General features: G+C 42.5%; 1 protein-coding gene across 4 annotated transcripts; it reads right to left on the reverse strand.

The window, feature by feature from the left end:
- LOC112574057 (peroxisome proliferator-activated receptor delta-like) lies at positions 1–26751 on the reverse strand. Of its 4 annotated transcripts, XM_025254902.1 has the most exons (9): positions 26533–26751; positions 25826–25999; positions 5325–5569; positions 4372–4476; positions 3972–4116; positions 3531–3787; positions 2677–2883; positions 2240–2438; positions 1–1902 (listed from the first exon to the last, which is right to left on the reverse strand). In XM_025254902.1, exons 2-9 carry the CDS (start codon positions 25848–25850, stop codon positions 1655–1657), a joined length of 1431 nt encoding a protein of 476 aa, XP_025110687.1. In that variant the 5' UTR covers positions 25851–25999; positions 26533–26751; the 3' UTR covers positions 1–1654. The 4 variants fall into 4 exon arrangements, with proteins under 4 accessions (XP_025110687.1, XP_025110679.1, XP_025110669.1 ...); XM_025254894.1 differs by having other exon boundaries at positions 25826–26751; XM_025254884.1 differs by lacking the exons at positions 25826–25999; positions 26533–26751 and adding an exon at positions 20981–21825.
- Positions 26752–27229: the final 478 nt, after the last annotated feature.

Raw genomic sequence — 27229 nt, forward strand, 5'->3', positions numbered from 1 at the left:
CAGACCCACTGAATCATTTTACCGTGTACATGAGATAGGTTAGGTTGGTGAGCTCCGTGTAAATTCTATAAATCAGTAGTATCACCAAACATGAGGTGTTTATGTCTGATAAACGTGTTTTTATTCTGTTTCCAGGTAAGGGTGGTTATCCGAAGCACTCAAAAGGGTTGCTACGGGGGGATGGTAGGAAGGTGTGGAGGTGGTAGAACATCCTATCAGTTACTTTGTGACGCGAAGATGACAGGTAGAGGCAAAGATGACAGTGGAAAAATATTCAAGGGAACCACTTCATCAAAAAAGAGGCAGCAGGACATAGGAATGTCAAAGAAAATTGTTGAAGGCAAACTTTGTAATCGTTCATTTAAATTCGCGTGACCTTTATTTTTTAATGTGTTGATAAAAGACTTAACACGCATCTCTTTCTCTCTCACTCACAATATATATATATACAATTCACTCAGACATAGAATAATGACTAAGAAAGGCTGAGGATAAACAGCCTTTAACATGAAAAGGCAGTGAATTTCAAGCTAAAGTCTACTTTCAGATTCTGCTTTATCAACACTGGCACTGTCAGCGCACGAATTATAAGAAGTGTAACATCTTAGAGAAAATAAGACTTCTACTAAAGTATAAAACACAGTGTAGGCAAGGAATACATGACTATACTCTAGAACCACAGGTTAACAGAATGCTGCTTTGATAGACCTGGTCTTCTTATTTTCCACCAAATTTCCAGAGGGTAATGAATGACAAACACAGAGAGTGAAAGACCAATAGCGGGGAGGGAAAGATAGAAATAAAATTGAAAAAAATAAAGTCACGACGAGGAATATATATTCAAAGATGTGCATACAGAGAAAGAAAATGGCAATTGAGACTGCGAGAGAGCCGGAATGAATGAGAAAAGGAAGACTAAAATCAAAAAGGCAAAGAAGACAGAAAGAAAGACACAGACATTCATACAAAGTAATAATTAAACAGGTACGACCAACGATATACATTAAGAAAACAGGAAACATCAAATTTTAAAAAGACGGTATTTGAAAACTGAAAGAAACTTGAAGGCAGCGAGAGAGACCAGTTAATATCAGGTAGGTTATAATAAAAACAACGAAATTATTTTCATTCAATGTTCTGCTGGCGATGCTGATATTTGGTTGTAACATTTCTCTGTGAACGATGGCAACAAATAAACAAGCAAGATTTCCTTCTGAAAATCGTCGAAGCGTGAAAACTGGCATTATTCTGATACAAATGACACCGAGAAGTTGGAATAAGTTATAACACAACAATAACAACAGTCTATGCCTGTTCTAACTGTACATAACGCAGGAAGAACAGCATATCCACTTGTGAATGAAACTGCTATACATGATCTCACAGAGTCAAGTCTTTGAAGATGAGATCTTTTTTAAAGGATATTCATCGATATTCACCGGTAGAATCATCCGTTGGCGTCCACACGACGGCGATGTCCTGTGTCCTAAAATTTTTCAATGTCAACAAGCACGCCCTCAAATAACCTCGTGCACGCTCTAGCACCAAAAGACTGACACCACAACAGATAAAAACATCAAGTTTGCACCAGCCACAGGAGGAAACCTTGAAGTAACTGACAAAAAAGTTTCGAAGCTAAACAGCTTTGTCATCGTCAGCAGAGATCAAAAATTTCCCTTAGAAGTGGCTTGGTCTTGGAGAATTCTGGGCTGCGGTCGAAGACTCGACTCTTGAGGTCCTCGCAAAATTCTTCCACGATCTGCACGAGGTCGGGGATGAGCAGAAGCAGCTTGGCTAGCAGCAGGCGGTCCTTGGGATGGTTGTGCTTCAGGTCCAGCGCAGAGCTTCGATCAGTCGACTGAAGGTCTTCGACTGGCTTGGGACTGCACAATCCTGGTTGCTCTGTGAGTAGGGGAAGCAAAGAAGAATACAGGACAAATACAAATAGGATCCATGTGAGTGATAACATGCAGAAAGTAAGCATGCTCTGAAGGCGAAGAAATGTCAGATTTCAATCAGAAAATTTATACAAAGAAAATGAACCTGGCACTTGCGAAGAATTAATAAAGAATCCTTATAAAAGAAGCTTAAAAGGTTGAAATTAATATAAATCACATTATAAAAACACATTATTACTACACCAAGAATTATTACTGAATGATAAATGAGTCAAACTGCCGTACACTTCACTAACACTCAGACATGCAAAACAAAAAAAGAGAAAAGGGAAAACATTTACCGGATGTTAGTAATACCGCTGCAAACAGCGCCATTTCACCGGAAGTCAGCCTCATGCTCCGCAGACGATCGCCTAGCATGAGAGGTCTGTTCAGAAGCTTCTGGAGCTGTTCACAAAGACGGGGCGAATGACGATATATTCTCAAGCAGCCTCTGTCTGTGTCGAGTCGAATGAAATCGTTATCCACAATGGAATGAAACTGTTGAAAAAGAAACCATTAAAATCAGCTTCAAGACTTAAATAACAGTATGGAAGACAAAGTAAAATATATAAAAATCGGCAAATTTAAAGGTCTGTAAACACTCAAAAACAAAAACGAAAATCAGGGAAATTTAGTAATTCGAAACCAGTATCTGAAGTAAATATCATTATAAAAGCTGAATATAAAGATGAACAGGAGCAAAGTTAATAAACAAATTTAAAAAGTGTTGCCTTACCGTCAGGTAGACGACCATGAAGCCATTGCGCTTCATTAGCTCGATCTGGTCTGGCATGGGGAGATTGGCAAACCCTGGCAGTCGCTTGGCAAACTTGACGCTGGCCTCTAACACTGGCATGATGACTTCTTGGAAGCGCCAGAAAATGTCCCTGTCGTAGAAGTCCTCTGTGGACAGCGCGTGCAGAACTTCCGGTACTTCGGACATCTGAAGGAAAGAGAATAAGACGTTCAAACAAGGGAGGACACGCCAGCGGGTTGGAGATGAAGCGAAACCCTCCGTTTCTTTTAAGACAAGACCTATGACAAATGAAACTTTTAACTTCAAACTTGGTGCAGTAGATGTTTCTATTTATGTAGTTTATTGCGAACTGTATTTTTAAAAAACTCTTTCTGTAATGGGTACAATTTAGAAACTGTATTTTCTGTACTTTAAAATTGTTGAACGAATTCCGGTGTCAGTAAGAGTCAAGAACGTTAATAGTGGTTTTAAAATGCTCCCTTTTTCTGCAGACATGCTACAGTTTTGCAGAGGCAATAAAATAAATCTGTGGCAATATATTTTTAGCCTTATAATCATTATGCGAAAATGGAATCCATTTTTTCGTTATCCCCCAAACACTCCACTCTCTACCACGAACTCTACCAAGAACAGATTTGCACGAAGCCAAATTTGGGCCATGTGGTTTGCTTGTGCTTACTTTTCGTAACAATCTTTCAGACTTTACACCGCAGGATAACAAGCCCAGAAACTTCACTGCTCCCTCCCCCTCTCACTACTCTCCTCCACCTCTCCCAACGACTGTGTGCTTCAGGAAAATATTATCATTAGTTCTTAAGAGAATCTCATCTTACCGAAGTATCCATAGAAAAGGCAGGATTTGACATGCCGGGGCATGTCGAGCCGGGGCATGTCGAACCTGTACCCGCCAGGACCGTCTCGTGCGGGGTGAAGAAAACGGTTTTCTGGAACACGTCCCGGAAGGCCGCTTTGATGAGGTCGGTGAGTGAGCGGAGCTCAACGATGCGCTTGCCGCTGGTGTTCGAGAGTTCTTCTTTGTCCGCCATCAGCTTCTCCCGTTCCGTCTTCGGCATTCGGCCGAACCGCACGGCTAAAAAGGAGGAAGAGAGTCTTCAGTAGAGTCTTTTTATAAGGATCATTCGTTGATGAATGGTTAATAGTTAATAAATATGGGAAGGAAACAAAATAAGACACGATGAACAAAATAAACCCCAAAGCATGTCAAGTAAACGTGTAGTAGTGCTGAGGTTAGAGAAGACACCAACTGAACTCACCATCTTGAGACATGCCTGCGTTGAGACAGCGTTGGTACCGACAGTACTGGCACTTGTTGCGGGTCCCTGCGTCTATCTTGCACTGAGACCCCATCTGGCAGGGCTTATAGACTAGCTGCTTTTTCAGCGTCCTCCGGAAGAATCCCTAAAATAAATACAGATAATATTAAGCAAGATTTCTTACATAACCTGAACCTGCTTCACAATTATGTATCTTGAAACTATACCATAGCTATACTACCTGAAACTGTGCAACTGCAGTTTTTGCTCTTTTTTTTTTAAATTTATTTATTTATTTATTGATGTGCATGCACTGTTGGTGTGTTAGTGAGAGGTTCAGCTATACACAGTAGCTTTAGTGTGGTAACTATGCGGGGTTGTAGTCTATGTTGGGGCTCACCTTGCAACCCTCACAGGAGTGGACACCGTAGTGAAACCCGGATGCCCTGTCGCCGCAGATTCTACACAGCACATCCAGCTCCGCCGTGTACTGGGGCTTCACATTCTGCATAATACGGCAATAACCGACATTAATAACTAGCACTCAACACAGCACTGGTGTTTTTATTTCTTTTTATTTTTTCAGTTTGCTTTATTTTTGCTTCTGTAACAGCGCTCATTCATACGACTACAGAAAGGTCGCTGAAGTGTTATGCACTTGTTATTAAGGACTGATTGCAAAATGGCAGCGGTAAGTGTACAAAAACATGTCCCACAGAATAAATGCTTGTTAAACTGTAATCTACATGAGAAATCGTCTGGCTAATGACAAGAGTATTCAGTCTCTTGGAGCTGTCGTGTGGCTGGGACTCATTTTGCAAACGGCGTGTACGTATTTCCCTCGGTACTAAAGAAGCAACTAGGTCCAGCTCTATTGTTTCTCTTTTGTTTTAGATTATAGTCATGGCTTGGAGCTTTCTACCCCCCACGTTCTACATCATGCAATGCCGCTAAAAAAATAAAAAAGATAAAAAAAATAAAAGAAGTGGGCAACGTTGGGTTAAGTACAACACTCGCTAGAGCAACCTCCTTGCGGCTGAGCAATCCTCTCTCTTATGTCCTACTCTCTGATTTTTCGATCCCAAGATAGTTAACATTTGTTTGCCAACTCCAAGCTGCCAACCCGCTTGTCTATCGCTTTTCTGCCCTTTTTGCACTAACTACTCGAAAACAGCCGCCGCCACCCCATCCCCAGCTTTTCTTAGCCTCAACCATTTGCCCTCATCTCTCCCCTCTCCCTCTTGCCTCCCCCCCCCCCCCACAACTTGTTGCTCACTTTCCCATTTTGTGAGCTTTCCTAAAGGTGTAGCTAGGACCTGCAGGGTACAGGTGAAGGTGAAGCGTGTGGTTTACCTTGGCGCTGTCGGACAACGCATTGGGACTCCGAGGACCGCAAAAGTCGTACGAAGGGGAGGAGCCAGGCGTCGAGTAACGGCGGCTAGGGGGCGTGGCTGACCCAGACAGAGCAGGTTGACATTCAGCTGTTCCAGTAATTGTCTCCCTCCCGCTGTCCATGGCAAAGACCTCGAGACACATGGCGGAGGAAGGGTCTACCGGATAAGCATAGTAGGCGGAGGGGGTGTCGGGGAAGAAGTGACCTGCAACAGGAAGTCATAAAAAAATAAATCAGGTGAGAAAACGAGGCTGTCGAGATCAGAAAGGTCTTTCATAGGTGAGAAACAACGCCTGGCTTCATGAATTTTATTTGGGTTTTATTTTTTTCGGGGTTAGGAACTCAAGGCGTTATACTTTGATATGGAGAGAAGAAAATATTGGCCTTATGGTGTGTTCGTGCATGTATGTGTGATTAATGTGCATAGTTTGTATTTTATGTGCATATGATATGCATGTGGGTATGTCTGATTTTTTGATATGCACTTTACCTGTGTGTTTGTATTGTGCATTTCAAATGTGTGTGTGTGTGTGAGAGAGAGAGAAAAAGATTAAAGATCTTCAGCTGCCATTCATCACAGTTTTTATCGACAACAATGAGCATGAAGCCAACAATGTTTTAATGTTTATTCGAAGACTACGTGTCTTGCTGGCCGCTAGCAATGGTGGAAAGCTGAGAGATGGGAGAGGGAGGGAATCGGACAGGCTGAACACGTGCGGCGCGTGCAATGCAGGTGGGGAGGATGGAGACTCCCAGTGTGCAGAAATTTAGACTGCCACCAGCCGGCGCCGCGCTCCAGAAAAAAAAAAAAGAAAAAAAAACGACCTTGCGCTGCCGGGTTCACTAACCTCAGAAATTCTAGTAATGCAGAAAAAAATCCTGATACTTACAACACACTGATTGTGAAAAGTGGAACAGACGCCCCTCATGTTACGGAACACGGATATGCTCGTGCATCCAACTTTTATTCTTTTGTTCAGCAAAAACTGACAACCTGTTCTTTCTGTACAGAAAGACCGCTCACCAAAAAACGGTTGATGGATTGTTCTATTTTTACACTCATGCACTTTTAAAAACTGTGCATAGCCAACAACTTTTGATATTAGACAAACCGAGTTCCTGCACCTTGGTGGGTGGAGGGGAAATGCTAATAAGCTCTGTTAGTTTGGAGTTTGAGGCTTGTGACCCGAGATGACCTCTAGAGTAAAGTGCAGATCGATCAACCGTCCGTGCAATCTGATTGGCGGAGTGCTGTGGGTGGGACCTGAGAGGAAACTAACGCGCGCTGCCCCAGTGGCCTACTAACACCGTTCTGTCGGCATTCTGCTCTCCGGACCGCTTAGCTTAGCTGATCCTCCACACAGGGCGGCCTTGACTGCCTGTCTACCCCGCTCTCTACCCCACCCGGCCTGCCTCAACCTGTTGAGTGGCTGACAGCCAGATCGCCTTCCTTCCGCTCTCCTCCATTCTTATCTCCTGCTCGGCGCGTCGTGGGTTTCAAAAAAAAAAAAAAAAAAAAATTACTGTAAGACACTTCCTATCGATAAGGCAATTAATTATGACTGAACACTGTCATATTCGATGGAAATGGGGTTAAAGATCACGTGACAAAAGCCAGTCGTTTTCACCTGTAGCTAAGACTGAGAATAACGCGGTTATTGAAGATTTCTTTAAACACAAAACTAAGATCACATTACATGCGACAAAGACAAAAATATGAGAAATATGAATTAACTGCACGTTGCCCAATCCCCCCACCCTAAAAAAAAAACAACAACAACAAACAGCTGTTGACGAACACCTGCTCAATATTGTGTCACTTGGAGCTCCGGACCAGAGTGGCTCAAGTGACAGGCGCACTTGCGCTGCTTGCACATTATTGATATTGCACTCCCAGGAGCAAGTCTCACGAGACTTATCTAATCGATTGGGAGACACGGTAACACGTTAATGCAAATTCTAATTAAGTGAGAGAAAGAGCTTGAGATTGTGTCCAAGCCGGAATCCACTTCGTTTCATTTGGAATGTTCGAACTAAATGCTTGTTGCAGAATCTGAACGTTTGTCACTCTTTTTTATTTTATTATTATTATTTTATTTATTATTTTTTTTTTCATGTATGAGCAGCGAAAGATCGAGATCCAAGGGCAGAGCAATCCCTGTTAATCACGTGACCACATGGACGCAAAGCACCGTGAAGGACTGAACCTTTGTTATCAGGACCCAGTCGTCCGTCAACGCTTGGGGGCTTTCTGGAGATAATAACATTCTACATTCTCGAAGATACTCCGATTATTCTAATTAATTTGTGGGATGCGGATGGGGAAAGAAGAGCGAGAGTGAGTGAGAGAATGAGAGACTGAGACGCAAAAGAGCTTTGAGTAATGAAAGACACTAAGACCTGGTACAGGTATCTAAACCTCTGATAAGCGCACCTGCTAACCACAAGAAAGATCAATGTAGTGTATGTAGGTGCTCTAGTCGAGTGCATCAGCACTGCTTAGTCACGTCAGCCCACCCTCCACCCTCTGACCTTTAGCGTGTTTTCCCTCCCTCCCTCCCCTCATCTCTGCATCGCTCAAGAGGAAGGATCATCACAAAAATATTTTACATGGATCCATTATAAGCGAATGTCTAGTTCATTATCAGGTCCTAAGGCCGTTTTCTCGGTAAACGAAATGAAACAGCCATTTCCATGGCAACGTCCTGGCTGTAGAACTGTTTTATGGTAAATGCACTCGACGATGATACCTCTCATCGGAATTTTTTTTTTTTTTACGATATCACTAAGAAAGGAAGTAGTATTTCATGATCATTGCCGGCGTAGATGAACTACAGACGCTCGCACACCGTAAATATTATTAGGGGTGGTTGCTTTATCTCGAGGCAACGATCGCCAACACCTATGAGTCGGTCGTGGAAATGAAGTGTGTGACAAAATGTCACGATCACGCCGACTATACAGCAGGCTGCTGCGATAAAGAGTTGAGATGAAACACGCTTTGATAACCTTTGAAACGATTAATCATGATTGCCCTCGCGATTTGAAGTACCCACGATGAAAACTTAATGCTTTATTGTAACCGCTGGGTGTTGAGTTTATTGACTCTGGGTATTTGAACACTCTAGGGGCTGCGAGTTTTAGACTGCAGCGTTTGTTCCTTTATCCCCTAATTCACACTTGTTTTCGACAATCTCCCTCACACACCTACAAACCATAAATATATATCACTTATGCGAATTACATACACAAGTGCATCCCATGTGTCTGTATGCATGCACACGACATATACTCATATCTCATATACCCCGAATATAAACATACCCACCACGGACACATTTGACACACATATCGCATACTCATACGCACCACGCCTACCCCCTTGTACACATCACATATACACATAGGTGAGGTAAAGGCTCGCGAGAGAGAAAGAGGGAGAGAAAGAAAGAGAAGGAGAGAGAAAGAAAGAGAGAGAAGAGAGAGAAGGAGCAGGAAAGAGGGCATCACGGGCGCTGTAATAGTGCAGCATAATCAGGAAAACTGCTTGCGAAACACTCCAGCTTGCCGAGAGAATTACGAGCAGGAGAAGCCGCCAGGAGAGCGCGCGGTATGTGCCCGCCTGCCCTGCCCGCCTCGTTCTGGAAAGGTCAAGGTCGGTCGACCGGAAGGCTGCGCTCCTGTGCGTTAGTCAGTCAGTTTGTGCACAACACGCGTCTGCGTCGAGGATGACGACGACGACGACTGGTAACGTGACCTGGCGCGCGCCGTGGGCCCTTGTTGCAGCGCCCTGGTGTGCACGCGTCTGTCTTCCTGCACCGGTGGTGTCGGGGGGACGATGTCGCCCACCCCACCTCTCACCCCCCACACACACCTTTCCCAGCCAGCCTCCCCCAACACCTGCATGTCGCCGCACCTTTTGCACGCAGACGTGCCTGGAGGGCGGGTGGGGAAGAAGTGAGTGTGGGAGGAGGACGCTCTGCATACGAACTCCGCCCCTGCATGGCTGGTCACGAGGAAGATGGCGAGGTTTCGAAGCTCTGTCGCTGCGTGTCTCTGTTGGTCAAGCGGGGTGAAAGGTCGGACAACGGCAAAGGGACCAAGTTGAGGGGTCAGCTGATGAAATGTAAGGCGTGCCTGGAGAACAAGTTTCTTATCTTGAAGCCCCCCTCTCTCTCTCTCACTCGTCTCCCTATCTCTGTCTCACAACCATTCAGTCATCTTCCACTGTCAACGCATGAGAACCACTTATCAAGAAAATAGTCTCCCCACCACAATTAAAAAAAAAAATAATAAAAATTAAAAACTCCACTAGTTAAAAAAAGCTTCTAAGTTTCAGATTGGAAAGCTATAACTTCATCGTTTGTACGAGTTATAAAGATGAGGACAACAGCGATTAAAACAACAGAGATGACGAACGTGTGTGTGTGTGTGCGAACACCTGGTTGCAGCTATTCGAATTTTTAAAACCACCGTCGGTCACGTGTATGAGAGTGGCTGAAGTTGGTGGCATCAGGGAAGGAAAGGGAGAACCAAGGTGACGGCAAAAGAAAACAAGAACAGAGCTGAAACCAAGAAGGAGGACCAGCTGCGGCAGCTGCAGTGACGCACGCGACTTGGAGAAAGAGAACTCTGGGTAATCACGAGCCACGTCTTGTGAACGGTCATCTCCGCTGTCGGCACGGCACCGCCAACCCACGCAGCCAACGTGCCAGCAGGCTGCAGCACCGGCACAAGGCGCGCTGGCCACAAGAGTGCTTTGACATGGCATCCGTTGACCTACTGGCCTACTGGCACACTAATAATGGGTCGTGCGTGCAGTGGCCTTCGTCGGCATTACGTCACGCGCAAGACCACTTCCCATCGTCCTCTGCGCCGAACAGGCAGACGGCGCCGCACAGCCTGTCTGATGGATGGTCTATCGCGCTGGCAAGAATTGAAGGACCGGTCCGTCAGTCGTGTTCTTTGGAGAAAAATTGTTGAATTTCGATAAAGACAGAAGAAAGGTGTTAAAAAACACAAATCCATTCCATCGATCTATTGTTTTCTTTGACTTATTCTGCATTTACAACCAAAACCCTTGAAGCCAAAGTATGGAAGCAAATTCCGACAACAAACTCCTGCTAATTTTAAAAGACAGTTCCTTCCATTATATAAGCTTTATGATGTGATTGTATAAGGATAGTCAATGGGAAAAAATATTTTTAAAGTTTATTCAATGTATCGGAGATAAGGTCGTTATATAACTAGCATTACATCTGTCATACCGCCAGAAGAACACCGTCTTCGCGGGCAATACAAATATCAAAGGTGAAACACTAGTTTCTGACCAAGATTTAGCAGGAAGATGATCCTCAAGCCATAGGATTCCGTTGTGCATGTCAGGTAGTGTGAGATAATGTTTTTTCTTGTTTCTTTCTCAGATTTTCTTTCGTAACACCAGCGTCATGGTAGTTGCTCTTTCTCAGTCTACTTTCCTCAGTGGCCGTGGTTGTAGGAAATCAGAGCAATCTTAATCGTATTTTGATGGGGAAAAAATTTAACGATTTCCTCTCTCTTCGACATCTGGTCTCATGAACGAACAGCTTCTTTGAAATGGTGTTGGTAATGGTAAAAAAAAAAAAAGTCCATGACGGTCTGACAGAGGGAAGCTTGTTTTTTAAACTGACTTGATCTTACCTCAGAACAACTGAGTATTTCTTCTACATACCAGCTTTTCGTTTTCCAGACGCAAGACCTACAAGAGTTCTACACAGAAAAAGGACGAGCCTGGAGTCAGGAATGTTCATGGATGCCTCTAATTAGCATACTATCTCAGTTCTCAACCTGTGTTTACGATGTACACGTATTCACATACATTCGTGGCCTCAGACTGTTTGACCTCTTCCTACGCATTTGGGATCTTGGTGGGTTTGGATCCGGATGATGCAAGAAGATTAGTCACTAAGAATGAATCACTAGTGGTTTTTACAGTTCGGTTATTCAAAAATAATCTCTGGTTCACTTCTAAACTAAATTCAATCATCTAAGCTACCTGTTTAACGGCCACGTTGCCAGCTGACACTTCCAGAGTCCCGGCAGACGTCGGCAGAATTCATTCAATGTAATCACTTCAACATTTTGCTCACAAACTACCTGCATTTTCTTCCACTGAACTATTTCGTACTGTTTGCGACTTAGACTGACTTTGTCGTCGACACCTTATGTCAGTTTGTCGTTGCTGCTCCGAAATATCTTCATCAATGACGTCACTTTTGAGGCTTGACCTTTGACTTACATCTGAGAATAGCACCGAGACTGTAGCGATGACAGCGAGGTTTGAAGCTCGGCGAGAACAGCACAAAGATATATATATATAAATAGCTTTTTTGAAAAACTCTTCTTTTTGGAAATGTCTGCCAAACACGTAGTCAAACAGTGTGCAACACGTTGTGGCCGTTAGGACGTGAGGGCAAAGAAACGAGATGTTGCAGGCTGTCACGGGCTGGTGACACTTGTGTGTGGGACCCAATTCACGCGACTTTCGTCACAGCAGTTCACCTTGCCTTCAAGGTCTCCATTGCAACCAGATAGGATATCTACGTCAGAGCAACAGCAGGGGGTCGGGTTGGACTCGGCAGAGAGGGAATGAGGTTCTTTACCCCTTTTACTCTGCCTTTTTAGTCTACTTTCCAAATCCCTGTCATCATGGTGATTCAACTGTTCTTCTTTCTGTCTTTTATTTTTCGTGCATTTCTTTACTTCATGATGGACATAAGAGGACGGACAATATGAATATGAATGCAAAATAATAAGTAACGAGAGAGAGAGAGAGGAGTAAACAATGTAAATAACTAGACAGCTGAAGATAATGAGTGTTTACAAGTAGGAGGGGAAGACATGTAGTAGATGATGTCATCATCTCTAAGGAATATCTGCTGTAATACATACAAAATCTTTGGCTAGTGTTCGCCCACCCTTCCATATATTTTTTAAGATGTCCTTTAGTGTTCACCTGCAGAGAAGGATCTTTTCACTGACGTCAGAGCAAAAAGGTCGCTGGCCTCCACCTGAGGAATAACCTACTTGCACTTGGAAATGTGAAATATAATATTTATCTAACACCCACCTAAATGGCCGGTCAATCGATTGCTTATGTAGTTCGTCAAGTGTGTTGTTTCAAAAGGCGATAACAAACAACAAGGTGACAGCTGCTGTGTTAGTCTGTGGTGAGGGACAACCGTCAGCTTACCTGAGTGTTGCTAGTGCAGGTGTCCTGAGTACTAAAAGGTAGCGCCGCGATTAAGTACAAAGGTAAAACTTTAAGGCGCCTTCACACACACCGACTTTACATGCTGGGAATGATCTTTAGAAAGATGGAAATCGCTAGTTCCGAATGGATTTTTTTTTTTTAACCCTTGCGAAAAGAATCAACCTGAACAGTATTAATTATTTACCTGAGTTAATTAACTAAACAATAGACAACACTAAATCCCGCGGCAGCCTTTTGTCGATATTTAATTATACTTTGTTGACTTTGAAAGTAAACAAAATATTTAACTTTGTTCTTTAGCACTTGCTTTATTTTTGGAGCATGTTGATGTTCTCACTTATTTGCACGCCTGAAGATGATGTGATTAACCCAGAATCTTCACCCTGTAAACTCACATTTGTTTTGTGTGTTTTTTGTAAACTTTTAGAGCTTGATCCTGGTATCTTTAACTGTGCAGATAATGCTTATGTCCCTAATGAAAAGTTCAGAAAGATTTAAAAATCGCAAACTTACGGAAAAAGCATAGCTGCGAAGGTACAGCAGACTGAAAGGTGCTCGACCACTGAGCCAGGCAGGTGGACATGTTTGATGCTCGAGGATAGGTGGGAAGCAGCACTGCATCGTGCGACTGTCCGCCCACGACTGCCAGAGGACAACAGGGGCTCCACCTCTTATTCACAAACAAAAACCTGCCCCCCTATCTATCCATGTCATGGAACTTAATCGCAAAGCGGATTGACCGTGAGTTTTCTGCGAGCTGTCTTGGGGACCGAGTCACTGATGTCTGATAAAAGCCGAGGACAAATTCTTCCCCTGCCTTTGTTATCTTTCTTTCTCAGATCACGCAGTGCTCGAAGCCAAGCTCTTTAAAACAAAAATAAGGAAAACGCTTGCATCTAACAACAAGTTCAAATTTGTCAGAACAATTTACATTACAAACTTTTTTTGTAACAATCTGCATTTTTTAAGGAATTGTTTTTTTTAATCAGCGGGACGAACCAGAATGTTTACAGAAAAACTATGTGATCTGCAAAAGTCAGCTGTTACAGAGAACGTTACAAAGGAAGAGTAATGGAAGAAAAACAGTTTTCGAAACACTTTGCCCAAGGTAAGAAACCAAACGTTTCTGGATCCTTAAATTGCATGAAAGTAGTTCTTTGGATGGTGGTTAAAGAAAATAAAGTTAATGTCAACAAACTTGAATCTTGAATGACCGCGATGACAGATAAGCACTATTTAAAATTACCAGCTTGAGAGGGTCTGTCTTTTGAGAAGTGTTTAGTTTATTTTGTGTCTATGCTAGTTTTGCTATAACAAGTCTCACAAAGATGTTATTCACAAGATGTTGTGTTTTTACGTCCAGGAAAGCCTACCTCTGTTTATTTTCAGAACAGCTCTTCATAGCTTCCCACTCTTTATCATTATGAAGGTAAAAAAAAAAACCTAGTTGAGATGCTGAGATTTCCAAAGGCTGGTACCTCAGGCATGTGTCATGGAAAAGAATCAACTTGCTGCCAGCAAAAAGTGAAAACTAAGCAGCAATAGAAAAACAAAACAAACATATATGTGAAAATAATGTTGCACAGTAAAGTTAAGGCAAACAGGTTTACATCAAGACAGTGATTATGGCAGCATACACAACTCTTCCTCAGATAATCAGGATATTCAGACAGATTTACTAGAAAAAGACTAGATGAAATCATGCAACAGTGACAACATCAGAACTCTCTTTTTTGTGAAAGACAAATGTATGTTGTTCTTACTTTTTTGTCAGCAATGAGCCTTGTAATGAGCCATATAAATTCAGTCACACAGGTCAGGCAGTGCTACCAATTTTAGAATATAACAAATCATTTGATAACTGACTTATGAGCTGACTGAGTGTTAAACATTGTTAACTGGAGTTGTCATAGAACTCTTGATGCATTTGTGCATAGGTAATCCTTTTTTTTTTTTGAAGTGGCTGTCAGGAGAATCCCTGAAACTGTCAGTGTGCTTGACAGTAAACTTCAAGGATATGTTTGCTAAGATGGTTGTTTTGAACTTTAATCCTAGAACCTTCCTGGTCAAGCACATCAGATTCAAGTTTATTTCAACAGTTCAGCTTTGCTTTGCAATATTCTGTCAATTTGAACAAATTCATACTGTGATTTGCCTACTCACACTCACACTGTCATTTTTCTTGTGCTTGACTTTCAGGATGCATGCACCTACAGTTGCATGGTGTACAGACAGGATGCTGGCTTTTGATTTTGATTTTTTGGAATCCTGAGCATGATATAATAGAGCTTTAAAATAAAATTGGGTAAATTTAGAAATAAATTTAGAATAACACACTTATAATAAAACTAAAATTACATGAACGTTCCTGCTGAGCAGTAGATACTGTGAACTGCCAATAAATAAATGTGAGGGATGAGAAACGTATGGATCAGTCACCAAACTCTTAATTTTCTTCTGGTCGTTTTGTTGTTGTTTTTTGCTCATATCTAAGTCTAATGCCAGGTGATATTGAAACCTTGTTATCAATTAGAGACTAAGGCATGACGAAAACAACAAAAATAAATAATAACAAAAATGAACAGATGACGGTAGGGTAGCAAGATGGCTGACACTGTCTCGTTGCTGATATGTTTCACATGGATGCAAACGACCCATTAACCGACAATATAATACGGTTTCTAATCGTGAACGTTGGGTTCACTAGACTGCATTCACCTCTCTCCTTCATCTCTCCCCCTTCCCCCCTCAGTTTTGCACGCGCTGGAATGTATTTGCGCGCGTGGGCGGGTGTCTGTCGCGCGCACGCGGCTACTAATTAACATTAAACGCCGATTTACAGACAAGTAGTCTCCTCGACGAGGATGTGAATGACGGTGTCCCTGAACTGTCCACACTAAGCACACTCAAAGAAGCAAAATTTAGTCTCCAGGACGGATGCAATAGGCGAAGCACGCAGGAAGGAGATTTCAATATGCGCAATTCAGTTTATGCGACAAATCTACTTCCTGCCTGCCAAGTCCTCCATCGGCAGTACAGATGACAATTTGCACGGCCCTGCCAAGGGTAATTAATTAAACAGCAAAGAGAGTTAAGCACCAATCGGTCTTAAGAAGGCAGTTGGCGGGGGACAAAGAGGATTTCTGTGGCAATTGCACAAAAAGTATCAGACAGTTGTAGTCAGTTGACCAACAATGCCAAGAGTTATTCTACCCAGCATTTCATGGTTTCATCACCTCGTTCACTACAGGTCATGTAAAAAAAAATGTTATCCACATAATCAGAGACTATTTTGTGATCGTGACAGAATTTTCGTTATCTAGTTTAGTTCTAGAACATTCTTGCACAATGTATTTGTTTGCGCTCAAAGCCAGACAGGTCCACAACGAAGAATAAAGTGGAGATGACTGAACAAAAAGTACTTCGTCCTCTCACGGAGTTCATGGTCAAACCAAACCATCGACTCCTGCGTTATCAATACGTCTGTTAACATCGTGAATTTATTCTTGGATATGTCCCACGGTCGTCTTATCTTAAGCCCTTGATGTCCTATGCACCAAAGCATGCACCAATTCCTGACCAAAATGGATTTGAAAATAATCTCAGGCAGATTAAATAAAAAACCCGGACTAGAGTCATTAACTTCGGTGAGATAAGAGACAGATGCAGGAAATCAAAAGTAAAAAGGAAGGTAGACTATGATGAAACCACAGCACCTAGAACATGATGTCAAGAACGACGTTTGCCAGGACATAGCATCCTCAAATCACATTAGTGCGGTATGTCGTGCACTGCATCATGACGAACGTTTGTCGAGGCCAGCGCCGAGTGCTGTGTCTCTTGGCTGGACTTGTAATTCGACAGGCGTGACATGAAGGCCTGGAGTCTGATAAGAGATGAAAATTTTTATTGCCGACGTCAGATGCAAGATGGATGATGACGTGGGGTCAGTCGTGGCCCGTGAGCCAACATTAGTGCGCGGCGGCAATGTCGGTCAAAGATCAAAAAAGAAGCGCAAATCGACTTTTATTTATTTTGAATGCTAGTTAGATGAAGTGCTGAGTAGGACAATGACCTCAAGGTTTGCACTAAGGTGCACAGAAACAGGTAAGGTAAAGTCAGTGAGAGGACTGTCTTGATTTCTGTATTCATGAAGTCAGTCGGCCGTGGCCATACTTGGACGGTTACAGCTGACTGCTTCGACTTCGATTCAAAAGGCGGTGTCGCAATAATCCCATTTTGAAACAGGATACGTGGCTTTAATATTTTGAATGATTTTACTGATAGTAATGTTTACATCTAATACTGAAACGAGCAGATTTTTTTTTTTTAAGAGTCGTAACAGGAATATTTTCACTCAGTGTTACTCGCTTAATAAACGAGAGCAAATGAAGAGAAAAAGTTCTTATTGACAGACAACGAAATCAGCTTACACACAGGCATACACACAGCTATGTACACACAGGCATACACGCAAGCACCCACGCACACACAGAGAAGCATACAGAGTACAGAGGCGCGCATGCTCACACACAGATGCATACAGAGGCAGACAAGCACACACACACAGATGGCAGGCGTGCACATTGCTGTGTATCACAGCCTCTCTGTGAGCAGGGTACAAATGCCTGTCGATGTTCGTGGCGGAGCTGCAAGGCTGGTCCCATCGACAAATGCATGTACTCGCTTTCTCAACTCCACTGCCCTACTTTCAACCATGAAGGTATTAAATAGCAATGCACAGTTCGCATCAGGTAACACACCAAAATAAAAAGTTTTCCTTCTCACCTACTCTACATCTTTCTCTCTCTCTCATAAGAGTGCGTGCGTGCGTGCGTGTGTGTCTGTCGGGAGCTGTACAATGTGCAGTGCAGCACGTGTCGTGCGGCTGAAACTCGTCCTCCCCACAGCCGCAGGTTAATGACCTCACACTCGTTCTCTCTCAAGCTCCGTACAGGCTCATGACTGTACCATGCACTGCTAACTTGCTGAAAGCTGTGTGGAAATGATGCACAGAAGGTTCTGGAAAGGAATCTCAGAGCAGGAGACTGCGTTTTGAGCAGCAATGGAGATTACGATAAGAGAGATGAGATAAGGTGTTCTCCCTAGTTTTCTAATCTCACTCTCTCTGTTGATTGTTGCCTGTTCACTCCAAAGGGCAATGCATTTCAAAGGGCTGACACGAAAAGTGCAAACCAAACCTGTTATTATCTACATGACATCTCAGCTATGGATCAAGACACCTGTCTGCATGACACCTGATACAAACCATTCCTCGTCTCTGATTTAAATATGTAACTAAACCAAAACTGTCAAGCAAAGAACTTGACCCACTCTATAACAACTGTAGAGGATGGTTGTAAGCGAGGGAATTAAACTGTGAGAAAAAAATATTTAAATTATTGTTTTCATTGTTGTTGTTTTTTGTTTTGTCAGTCTCCCGTAATGACCCAAGGAACAAACGACCACTCTCAGCGTTTTAAGTGGGGACAGCCATCACTCTTCCCTCCCCAAAACTCACTCACACACACTAGAGTGGAATTATGTAGCCTGGCCGTAGCACAATAGCCCATTGACTCCTTCTCAAGCTTCCCTACCCACTCGCCAGCATTTTTTACAACCTCTTAGCTTCAAGTTGCTGCTGTGACTCACTTGTGTTTGGAATGGCTGCTTCTATGGCCAAGTGTTTTCAGATGCACCAACACGCAACACAAATCATTCAGCGATGAATGTGAGCTCATCACGTTTGTGTACATAAATACACTCATGTTGACAGTCATTTGTCGCCAGAGAAACGAGTTCACTGTTTAGTTCCAGCTTTTGTGAATATAGAACTGAATATAAAATACAGGAAGTCGATGAACCTCAGACACAACTTTAACCAAATACTCGAATGTCGTAAAGAGAAAAACAGAAAGTAACATCAAACATGGCAATACAACAAAAACATAAGAAAACAAAAATATGACTTAGAAGTGAAGCGAGATGACACTTTCAAAGCTTGGCAGCAAACTACGGCAGCAAAGAAACCAGACCAGCAGGGCAGGACACCATCTGACTTGCATGACAAGCTTCCAACAAACCCTCGTCAGCAGTCACGTACAACTGCTCCCATTGCTACTCGCGCGAGCGTGACACCGGGAGAAAAGTTGCGAAATACTCCGAGCTTTCCCCTCGCCTGTGTCACCTGCCTATTGCACCTTAGGGCCCCGCACACACGTCGACAACGACTCGCCCTGCAACACCTACTCTGACAACCTGCTCAAAAGACAGAATATCATTTGAGAAGACTAGAGTTCTCCTCAACTGTCTTTCAGGAAGTATATCAGCAAGAACAAGTAGAACGCTTTTATTTTCCAAAAAAAAAAAAAATCGTAATAGTTTAAATAATGCTTGATGTCATCTTTATTGTGTATTCTAAATATGTTTGACTGGCTTTCTATGAGTGGATTGTAGAAAATTTGAAATAGTTGGCACAGAAGTCAGTAGGTGTTCGGATAGCTCGTCATTAGGCAGTGCTGACATAAAATATCTAGCTTTAATATTTGTTAATGATGTCTTATGTTCTGTTATCTGTCTATTCTTTCTCTTGACACACACATTGCAGGCAGGAATGTCCACTGACAAACGTTGATGGGAGTAAATAAATCAGCTGAAACTGTGTACATCTACTGCATCTAGGTTTTCTTTTCATGTATTGGATATTCTTCTCACTCTTCATCCACACGTACACACCACACCAACCCACTCACACACCTACACACACATGAACTACTGTTCTATCAGTAATTGTATCTGCAGGCCTTTCAACCCAAGCGCTAAATTTTTCTAGGACATGTCGACTTTTTTAATTTCTAGGAAGAGACAACTGAACCCCAAATACGTTCATGGCTGTTTGGAGGAAGTCATGGTCGGGCAGCTGGGACGACAACAATGCTAAACATCAAGGCCTTTTTTTTCTGGGAAAATAAGGGTGTTGTTTGTATACTCCATCTACTAGCTATCGCAAGGCTTAGCTTAGATGTCTTTGCATATTTTTCAGTACTGGTGGGGTTGGTGGTGGGGTCGGTGTGGGGAAGGGAATTAAACATTGTTGATGAGGGTAAGGTGGAGTCTGTGTTCTACCTTGGTGTTATTCTTCAAAGCTGTTACTCTTACTATCGATCTCTTGTGCACTAACAAGTAGTGAGACCGCCCTGCGAATGAGCGAGCGATTGGGAGAGAGAGAGAGAGCGAGAGAGTGAGTGCAAGAGAAAGAGAAGGTGGAAGGGTGAAGCCTCAGTGAGTAAATGGCAGACATAATGAGAAAGATAACGGAGGAAAAGACAGACAGCGGTGAGATCTGTTCGTCCCATCCTTCTCTCCGCGTCATCCTTCTCCTCTCCCCCAGCCCTCCCACGCTCCCCACCCTCTCGGATGTTTCACAGTTCAGCTGAACGACAGTACAGCAGTACAGCAGTACAACAGTACAACAGTACTGACACGTGTTGGAGCCCGTGACATGGGAAAGAGGAGTAGGTCTACAGTGTGTCTGTCTGCCTAGATCGCCATCTTTGCTACAGGAGTCGCTTGCTGCGCCACACGTTTTCGCACATGCACACTTGGCGTATAGCAGGGAACAGGAAGGAAGTGAGAAAGAGAGAAAGAGAGAGTGAGCAGACATTCCAGTGTTTCTGCCGGTTCAGCATTTACATTTTCGCAGAGAATGGGGAAGTCGTGAGAACAGAAATAAAGCAATTATGAGTATGATGCGCTGCTGGTGAAGAGGGCGAGAATGAAGTTGATGACATGTGTGAGGGAGAGAGAGAGAGCCCGTAAAGAGGTGGAGGGGTGGAGAGAGAGACCAAGTGCGACAGTATTTGTGTTTTAGAGACACAGATACCAATGAGAAGAGTAAATAAACACGAATTTGTCAAGATATGCGATAATGTTTGCTCTTCAATTTGCTCTGGACTTAGTGTTCATTATCAGAGCCTGCATTTTGAAACTGTCCGATATTGCTGTTATCAAAATACATCACATAAAAGAAAGAGTCCCACCAAGAGAAGAAAAAGGTCAAACATAAAATAAGTCAGCTGCAGAATACGTCCTTCTAAATGGCAGAACCCACAACACGTGCAAATGTTTTTCAAGAAAAATAATAGCAGACACTAACAAGGGTTACTTCGCGGCAGATGGCTTTCCAAAGATAGAGAGAGAAAGAGCGGGAGCGAGAATTGAATGCTTTCTCGCAAAACACACACAATTAATTCCTCGAAAACTTCGGGCCAACTCACACACACACACAAACAAACAAACACAAAATCAACAACAAAACCCCAAACCTTAAAAAACTGAAGAAACAGCCAAACTTGAACTACTTACCCAGGTCCACCTGTTGCCAGGCTTGGAGGTTTGTCTCTGGCAGAAGCATGAAGTCGCTAGGGGTCGGGACCGAACCTCCGTGTGACCGCGTGAAAGCTGTAGCCACATCCACACTCAGTCCCTCGCAATAGTCTCGTCTACCACAACTCCTGACGAACGCCAAGTTCAATTTTTTTTTAAACCTTCACAAGTCCTTTGCCTCACTTCACACGAATTCACAGTAGGAGCAACTTTCCTCCACAGCTTTTTCTTCCGTTTTTTTTTTCTTTTTTTTAAAATTAGTTCTGTTTCTGATCAAACCGATCTAGAGCACTTTCCTCGCCGCATGAACAACCTCAGGTTGTTATGATGTTCAGTAGAAGCTTTCTCTGGCAACTCGGCAACAGGGGAGGGCAGAACTTGGTTCTGGAAAAATAGAGCAGTTCCCCCCCAACAACAAGAAAAAAAAAAAAAGAAACCACTGGGCGCCAGTTACTTATCGCCGCCTCTTTACTGCCGTGTGCCTAACAACCAGCGCCGAGGCCTGTCGGTTCCTTTTTGAAGGCCGTGAGGAGACTCGAACTGCCGAGCTTGCTTGTCCCCGGGACTTGCAGTTGCATGTACCCGATGGAAGTCTTGCGTCTGTCGCACGGTCTGCGCCTTCTTTTCCAAGCCACGAGCGCGCGAGCGTCTAGTCTGACCTTGCCATTACGCGGCGTCGTGCAGAATGAACTTCTTATCTCACAACTAACCCAGTGGAACACTGACACACTGACATACATTCGAGGCTGGGCTGCGCGCGCAGCCACGTCCTGACCTGCGCACCAGCTGTGCGGCCTGGCGCAAGGTCGCGCGTTTTTTTCTGACGTCATTGGCTGAGGGGCTGGCGGGCGCCGCGCGTACGTTGGCCTCCCAATCCCCCCCCCCCTTGGTTCCCTTCTTTCCCCGAGGTAGCGAGCGTTGCTCGAGGCGAGAATGTCTCATCCTAGAGGAGAGCGAGAGAGAGGCTGAGGCGGTGGCGGTGTCGGCGGCACAAACCCTAAAGTCGAGACGGTGGCGGTTGAAGCCATGATATTATCGTGTGATGAGCTGCAGTCAGGGTAGAGATGGAGTGAGGAGGGAGATGTGGCAGGTTTGTGCACGTGCTGGCTGTTTTCTTCAACGATATCGACATGGTGATGAAGACTACATCTTCCCCATCTTCTCTCTCTCACACACACTCTTTAGTACTAACTGCTGATACACCCTTGCCTCCTCGTTGTTGTCCACCTGTCTACTTGACTTTCTGACCCAAACGCTCCGTATCTGTATGTGTTACTAACAGTTATAAAGCTTTTGGAGTTGTAGGACTTGTCCATTTATTCAGTCGAAACTTGCTTAGCGAGAGACAGAGAGTTATGTTTGTGTTTGTCATATTGAACACTCAATGGATATTTTCTCTTTAGAGTGATTTCTTTCATTAACGACTAATAAACAAAACATGCTACTTTCAAAATATAAACTGTAAAAGTTATGGTACAGGCAGGTCATAGTGTGAAGCCGACATGACTGGGACGACCTGAGCAAAACTGGAAACAAAACACTAGAGTGGAATCAATGTACTTTGAGAACGGTCATAACAGTTCAAAACTCTGTCCTGGCTGTTTCTTTCTCAACCGATAACTAATTTGTATTATAACCTGCAATAGTATCTCTGCTGGTTTGTTTGTTTGCATGTTTTTTGTTTTGTGTTTTTTGTGTGTTTTTTTTTTTTTTTTTGCTTTTTTTCTTGTCGATAATATTCTGCTTTATAAATATTTCTTTTATTTTCACGCTTTTTATCTTGGGGAAAGAAGGCTAAGGAAGACAACTCTGTACTAGTCCTTTATTAATTTATTGGGCAGGTCAGTCATTTAGGACACAATTTATAAGTTACGAAAAACATTTGACAGAAATATTATCTGCAAGCAAAAAAGAAAAGTAGGATGTTGTGTTATTTGGATATAATGGCTCGTTTTAGTGCTGGTAGTCACAGTAGCTAATTGAGTGCCTTGTCTCTAACAATTAGTCTGAGGAAAAAGCTACCATATGAACAGAGTCCTTGAGGACACCTGCAACTTTGAGCACTCCTCACTCGTTTTCTGGCAACCTACTTGTCCGACTGCCTGCGTTCTTGCATGGGAATGTGTTGGAGAGAGCGTGGTGTGATCAGACCAGCCATCTTCTTTGTGTTTACTGGACAAGCTGAGCCAGTCGAGCCAGATTGCTGTGGCCAATAGATTGACATTAAGACAGGATGAACTTTTTCTTTCTCGCTGGTGATGTGTGTGTATTCGTGCGTGCGTGTGTGTGTGGGGGGGGAGAGAGAGAGGGGGGGTTCTTGTACATATATGTCTTAACTAGTCCCGGATATCTGTGGATCTGTGAAAATCTCCTGACATGCTTCGAGTGTGTCTGTGTGTGTGTGTGCTCACAGATGCGCGTGCGTGCACCCAGGAGACTGGTCATGCACGCCAGCAGACGTCAAGTGCTATAGTGCGGTCGGACGCACGAAATCCATAATTAGTCCACAGACCGGACAACTCTTAACCCAGCGCATTGTGTAGTCGGAAGCTCCTCTAGTGCCTCGTGCGCGAGCATGCGTGATTCACTCTGAACCATTGTGGATGCTTTTCTATTCACTGCGTGCGTGCGTGGGCGCCTACATGCTTGATTAATCAGGCCGGACACGTCTTGTTCCATATTTTCATCGAAAACCCTTTCCTATTTTACTTTGTACTTATTTATCTTTGTATTTATTTTGTTATTTTTAATTTGTATTTATATTGGTTTTTTTTTAATTAATAAATTCAATGACAATACTTCAAACTTCGGACATCAAGACTAAGTCTTTATCTTCCTTATTTCATATTTCTGGTCTGATGACATGCACTCACTTTCAAGTACATGGATGGCCTTTGAGAGTGAGTACCAGGTGTGAGAAGATGATCCGGATTTTGCACACGACCTTTTGTTACAAGGCGTTCAGAGAACTTTTATCATTGGATGTCGCGTGTCAGCCGTTATGTCTCGGGGAATGTCATTGGCGGTTCCTAGACGGCGTGACAATCCAAACAAGGGCTGCTCCTGTGGCGTTTGGAAACAATCGTTGTGAAGTGTACGATGTGGAAGTTGTTACTCGCAGCTAGAAACGCGCGTCGATGAGAATCTTTGTCTAGAACGCTCTTGGCATACAAGTGTTTACTTTGCAGCTATAAGCAAACATTTTCTTGCACAAATATCAGTGTCGCAATAATCAGCTTTCTTCACGAAGAGTAGCGAGCCCTGTAGTCGTAGAGAGATTAAAGAGGAAGTGAAGAGCTAATTATGACATAAAAACAGGAACGAGTCATGAATAAAAACAGGAAAGATTCATGTTAAAAAAGAAGAGAGGGAAAATAACAAATGCACGAACGAAAAAGCAGAACCGGAGACTTCGACCACTTGACCCTTCAAAGGTCAGAGAGCATAAGAATGACGACAGTGAGTTTTCTTTTTGAAATATCAGGAATGGCAAAATTGGACAAAAGCATCCCTTAAGATAGCAATTTCTCACAGACAATGTAACAGAAGTAAGACCTGAGCACAAGCAGCAAGACTGGCCATGTTGATATATCTCTAGCAACGCAGAAAGAGAAAGAATGAATAAACTAAGAAAGAAAACAATAAAGGAACTAATGGTAGAAAGAAGTCAGATTCAAACTAACTTTGGAAATAACTTTATAATATGTCTATTCTAGTGATCCATATACGCGATTTCCGAGCTTAGGGAGTTGGTGAAGTTTTTTTTCCTGGTCACGTGATCATAAATTATGAGGTAAAGACTACGAGGCCGCCTGAACTCAAACATTGTTCCATGATTCAAGCCATGTTGCCTGCTGAGTTAAACAATTCTTTGACACATTGCCCGCTAACGAAATAGTCAAGATAATATTCGAAACTTTTATCTAAGAGTAGTTTGAAATTTCTCAATTAATGTCAGGAATGGTTTTAAATTTGACAATGATGGCGTCACGAGAAAGGAAATCCTTGTAGTAGTCGAAAACAAAACAAACAGACCATTGGTGTATGTCAAATGTTATTGTCAGTTAGTGTTTTTGATGTGATTGTTTTAATTATTGTTGGTCAGCGCATAGAGTGCCACCTGCCTTGGTAATGCGCCATCAAGTGATGTATTATTACTCTATTATTCGTAGTGAATACCAAGGATGGGGGCATGGGGTCCACAACTTTCCAACTGTGTGCGAGGAAAGGGTGACAACTGGAAGGTGGGGGATTAGAAGAAAGACACAAATATAATAGAGAAAATTGTTGTCAACCATTTGTTTACCATCGAACAGCTTCGGTATTTAAACTGGTGTTTGATTATGATCCAACAGCCATTTTCAGATTGCTTAATCTTAAATCAACGTTTGTTCTCTTTTCTGCACGTGATAGAGTCACGTGTTTTATTGCCTCATACACCAGTCGCAAGAAAAACATGGCGACAACTCCAAACTGACGTCATTGACTTGAAACTATTTCCTTCTCTTTAAACAATTCAAGAGAAGATTTAAAAAAAAAATCCAAAGTAGAAAAATATGCACGCATATGGTGATCTACCCTTCATTATTTCCATGCAACATATAGAGTATACTAGTACTAATAATAATCAAGCACATAATAACATTTATAACAGATTTTTACAGACGTTCGGCTTTTGATATTTTGAGTTCAGTGCACCATCTGACAAAGAAAGTTCATGTCGCGTGCACATGTAAGCTCCATGAAAAAGGCCAGCAGATGGAATGAGTAAATAGCAGGTGGCATTTTATTCAAAATGTATGTGAATAATAAATATATACTTACCGGCTTGATAATATACGTTCCTCATGAGGTATTTCCAATGGGACTTCAAGAAACACTGGACCTTCTCTTGAGGGACAACTTTTAATTAATCTTTCTTCCGTTGTAGCTCGTTGAATTCTGTGTCTCCGGGTCTCTCTTGTGTCCGGATTTTGAATATTGTGTTTTGCACACTGACTGGTGAAATAAGAGGAAATGAGATTTCCCTAAACTTGCCGAGCTGCACAACTGTTCACTTGCAAACTTTCCTGACTGAAATATATGAGAATGAACCCTTCCACGACAATGTACATCGATTGGAGGGTTTTCAGTTCTGACAGTTTTATTGGTTGCCCACTTTGTGTTTCATTAAACCGGAATGCGATTATGGATAGAGTCTGCGGATGAGACGGAACTGTATTAAAGCAAAGGGCAATCCTTTTTCACGGTGTGGATGGAAGGCGATCAACAGTTTTCTTGATGCTGTCTGATTTTTTTAATGTTGGGATTTTAGGGTTTGGGACTTTTGGCCTTTGATTTTTTTTTTAATTTTTATTTTGGTGACATTTTTTAACTTTAACTTGGGCTGATGGATAAAAACCAGTCTTTGATTGTAGAATTATAATAAAATACATTTTTGACATGTCATGTTTCTATATAAAGAGGAAAGAGACCAGAAAAGTGGGTCATTGTGTATAGTTTTGTATTCTTTCAAACTAGTGTTGACTCACCTTTGTAGTCTTCACCCAGGTAAAATCGCAATCTTCTTTAGGAAGGTTTGACCTGTTATGATTGGATTACATTTTGTGATCCTTAAAGTTTAAGTGATCCGTTCTTTTTCAACTGAACGGAATGCGATTAAAGCTTAAATGAACCCGAAACCTTGTCAGCTTTAAAAGTATTATGAGTACAGAAAGGAGAGAATATCTTCTTTTGTGCTCTTTGACAATAAAGACAATTTTATACTTCGACAGAAAAATCCTCATTGCCGTAAAATTCTCATTCTTTTGAATTTTCTTTTAATACATTGCGTTTTAGATATTTGAGCAAATGTGAAAAAATCTACCTGGAGATACTTTTACCAAATGAATGTAGTTACTGTTAATTTCAAAAGAAAAAAAATATAAATCAGGGAGTAAGATTACTTTATAAATTATCTGTAACATTAATTTCATGGTGTGAACAATTAGCCTTAATTAAATGGAAGCACAGACACAAGGACACTAAACTCAGTCAAGGATATCACCACAGTCTCTCAAAACTTTTTAGACAGTTGCTTTTTCTCTATTGTTTCTCCAAAAGTTACTGAAATCTTTAGCGACTTATACTGTTTATTATCTTTCATCATGTGCTTGAAGATCCTTTCATGTTTATAAATAAACTTTTACTATTATCATGTTGTTTCTACACGACAAAGAGAGTTTTCTT

This window comes from Pomacea canaliculata, linkage group LG1 (assembly GCF_003073045.1).
Source record: "Pomacea canaliculata isolate SZHN2017 linkage group LG1, ASM307304v1, whole genome shotgun sequence".
Lineage (NCBI taxonomy): Eukaryota > Metazoa > Mollusca > Gastropoda > Architaenioglossa > Ampullariidae > Pomacea > Pomacea canaliculata.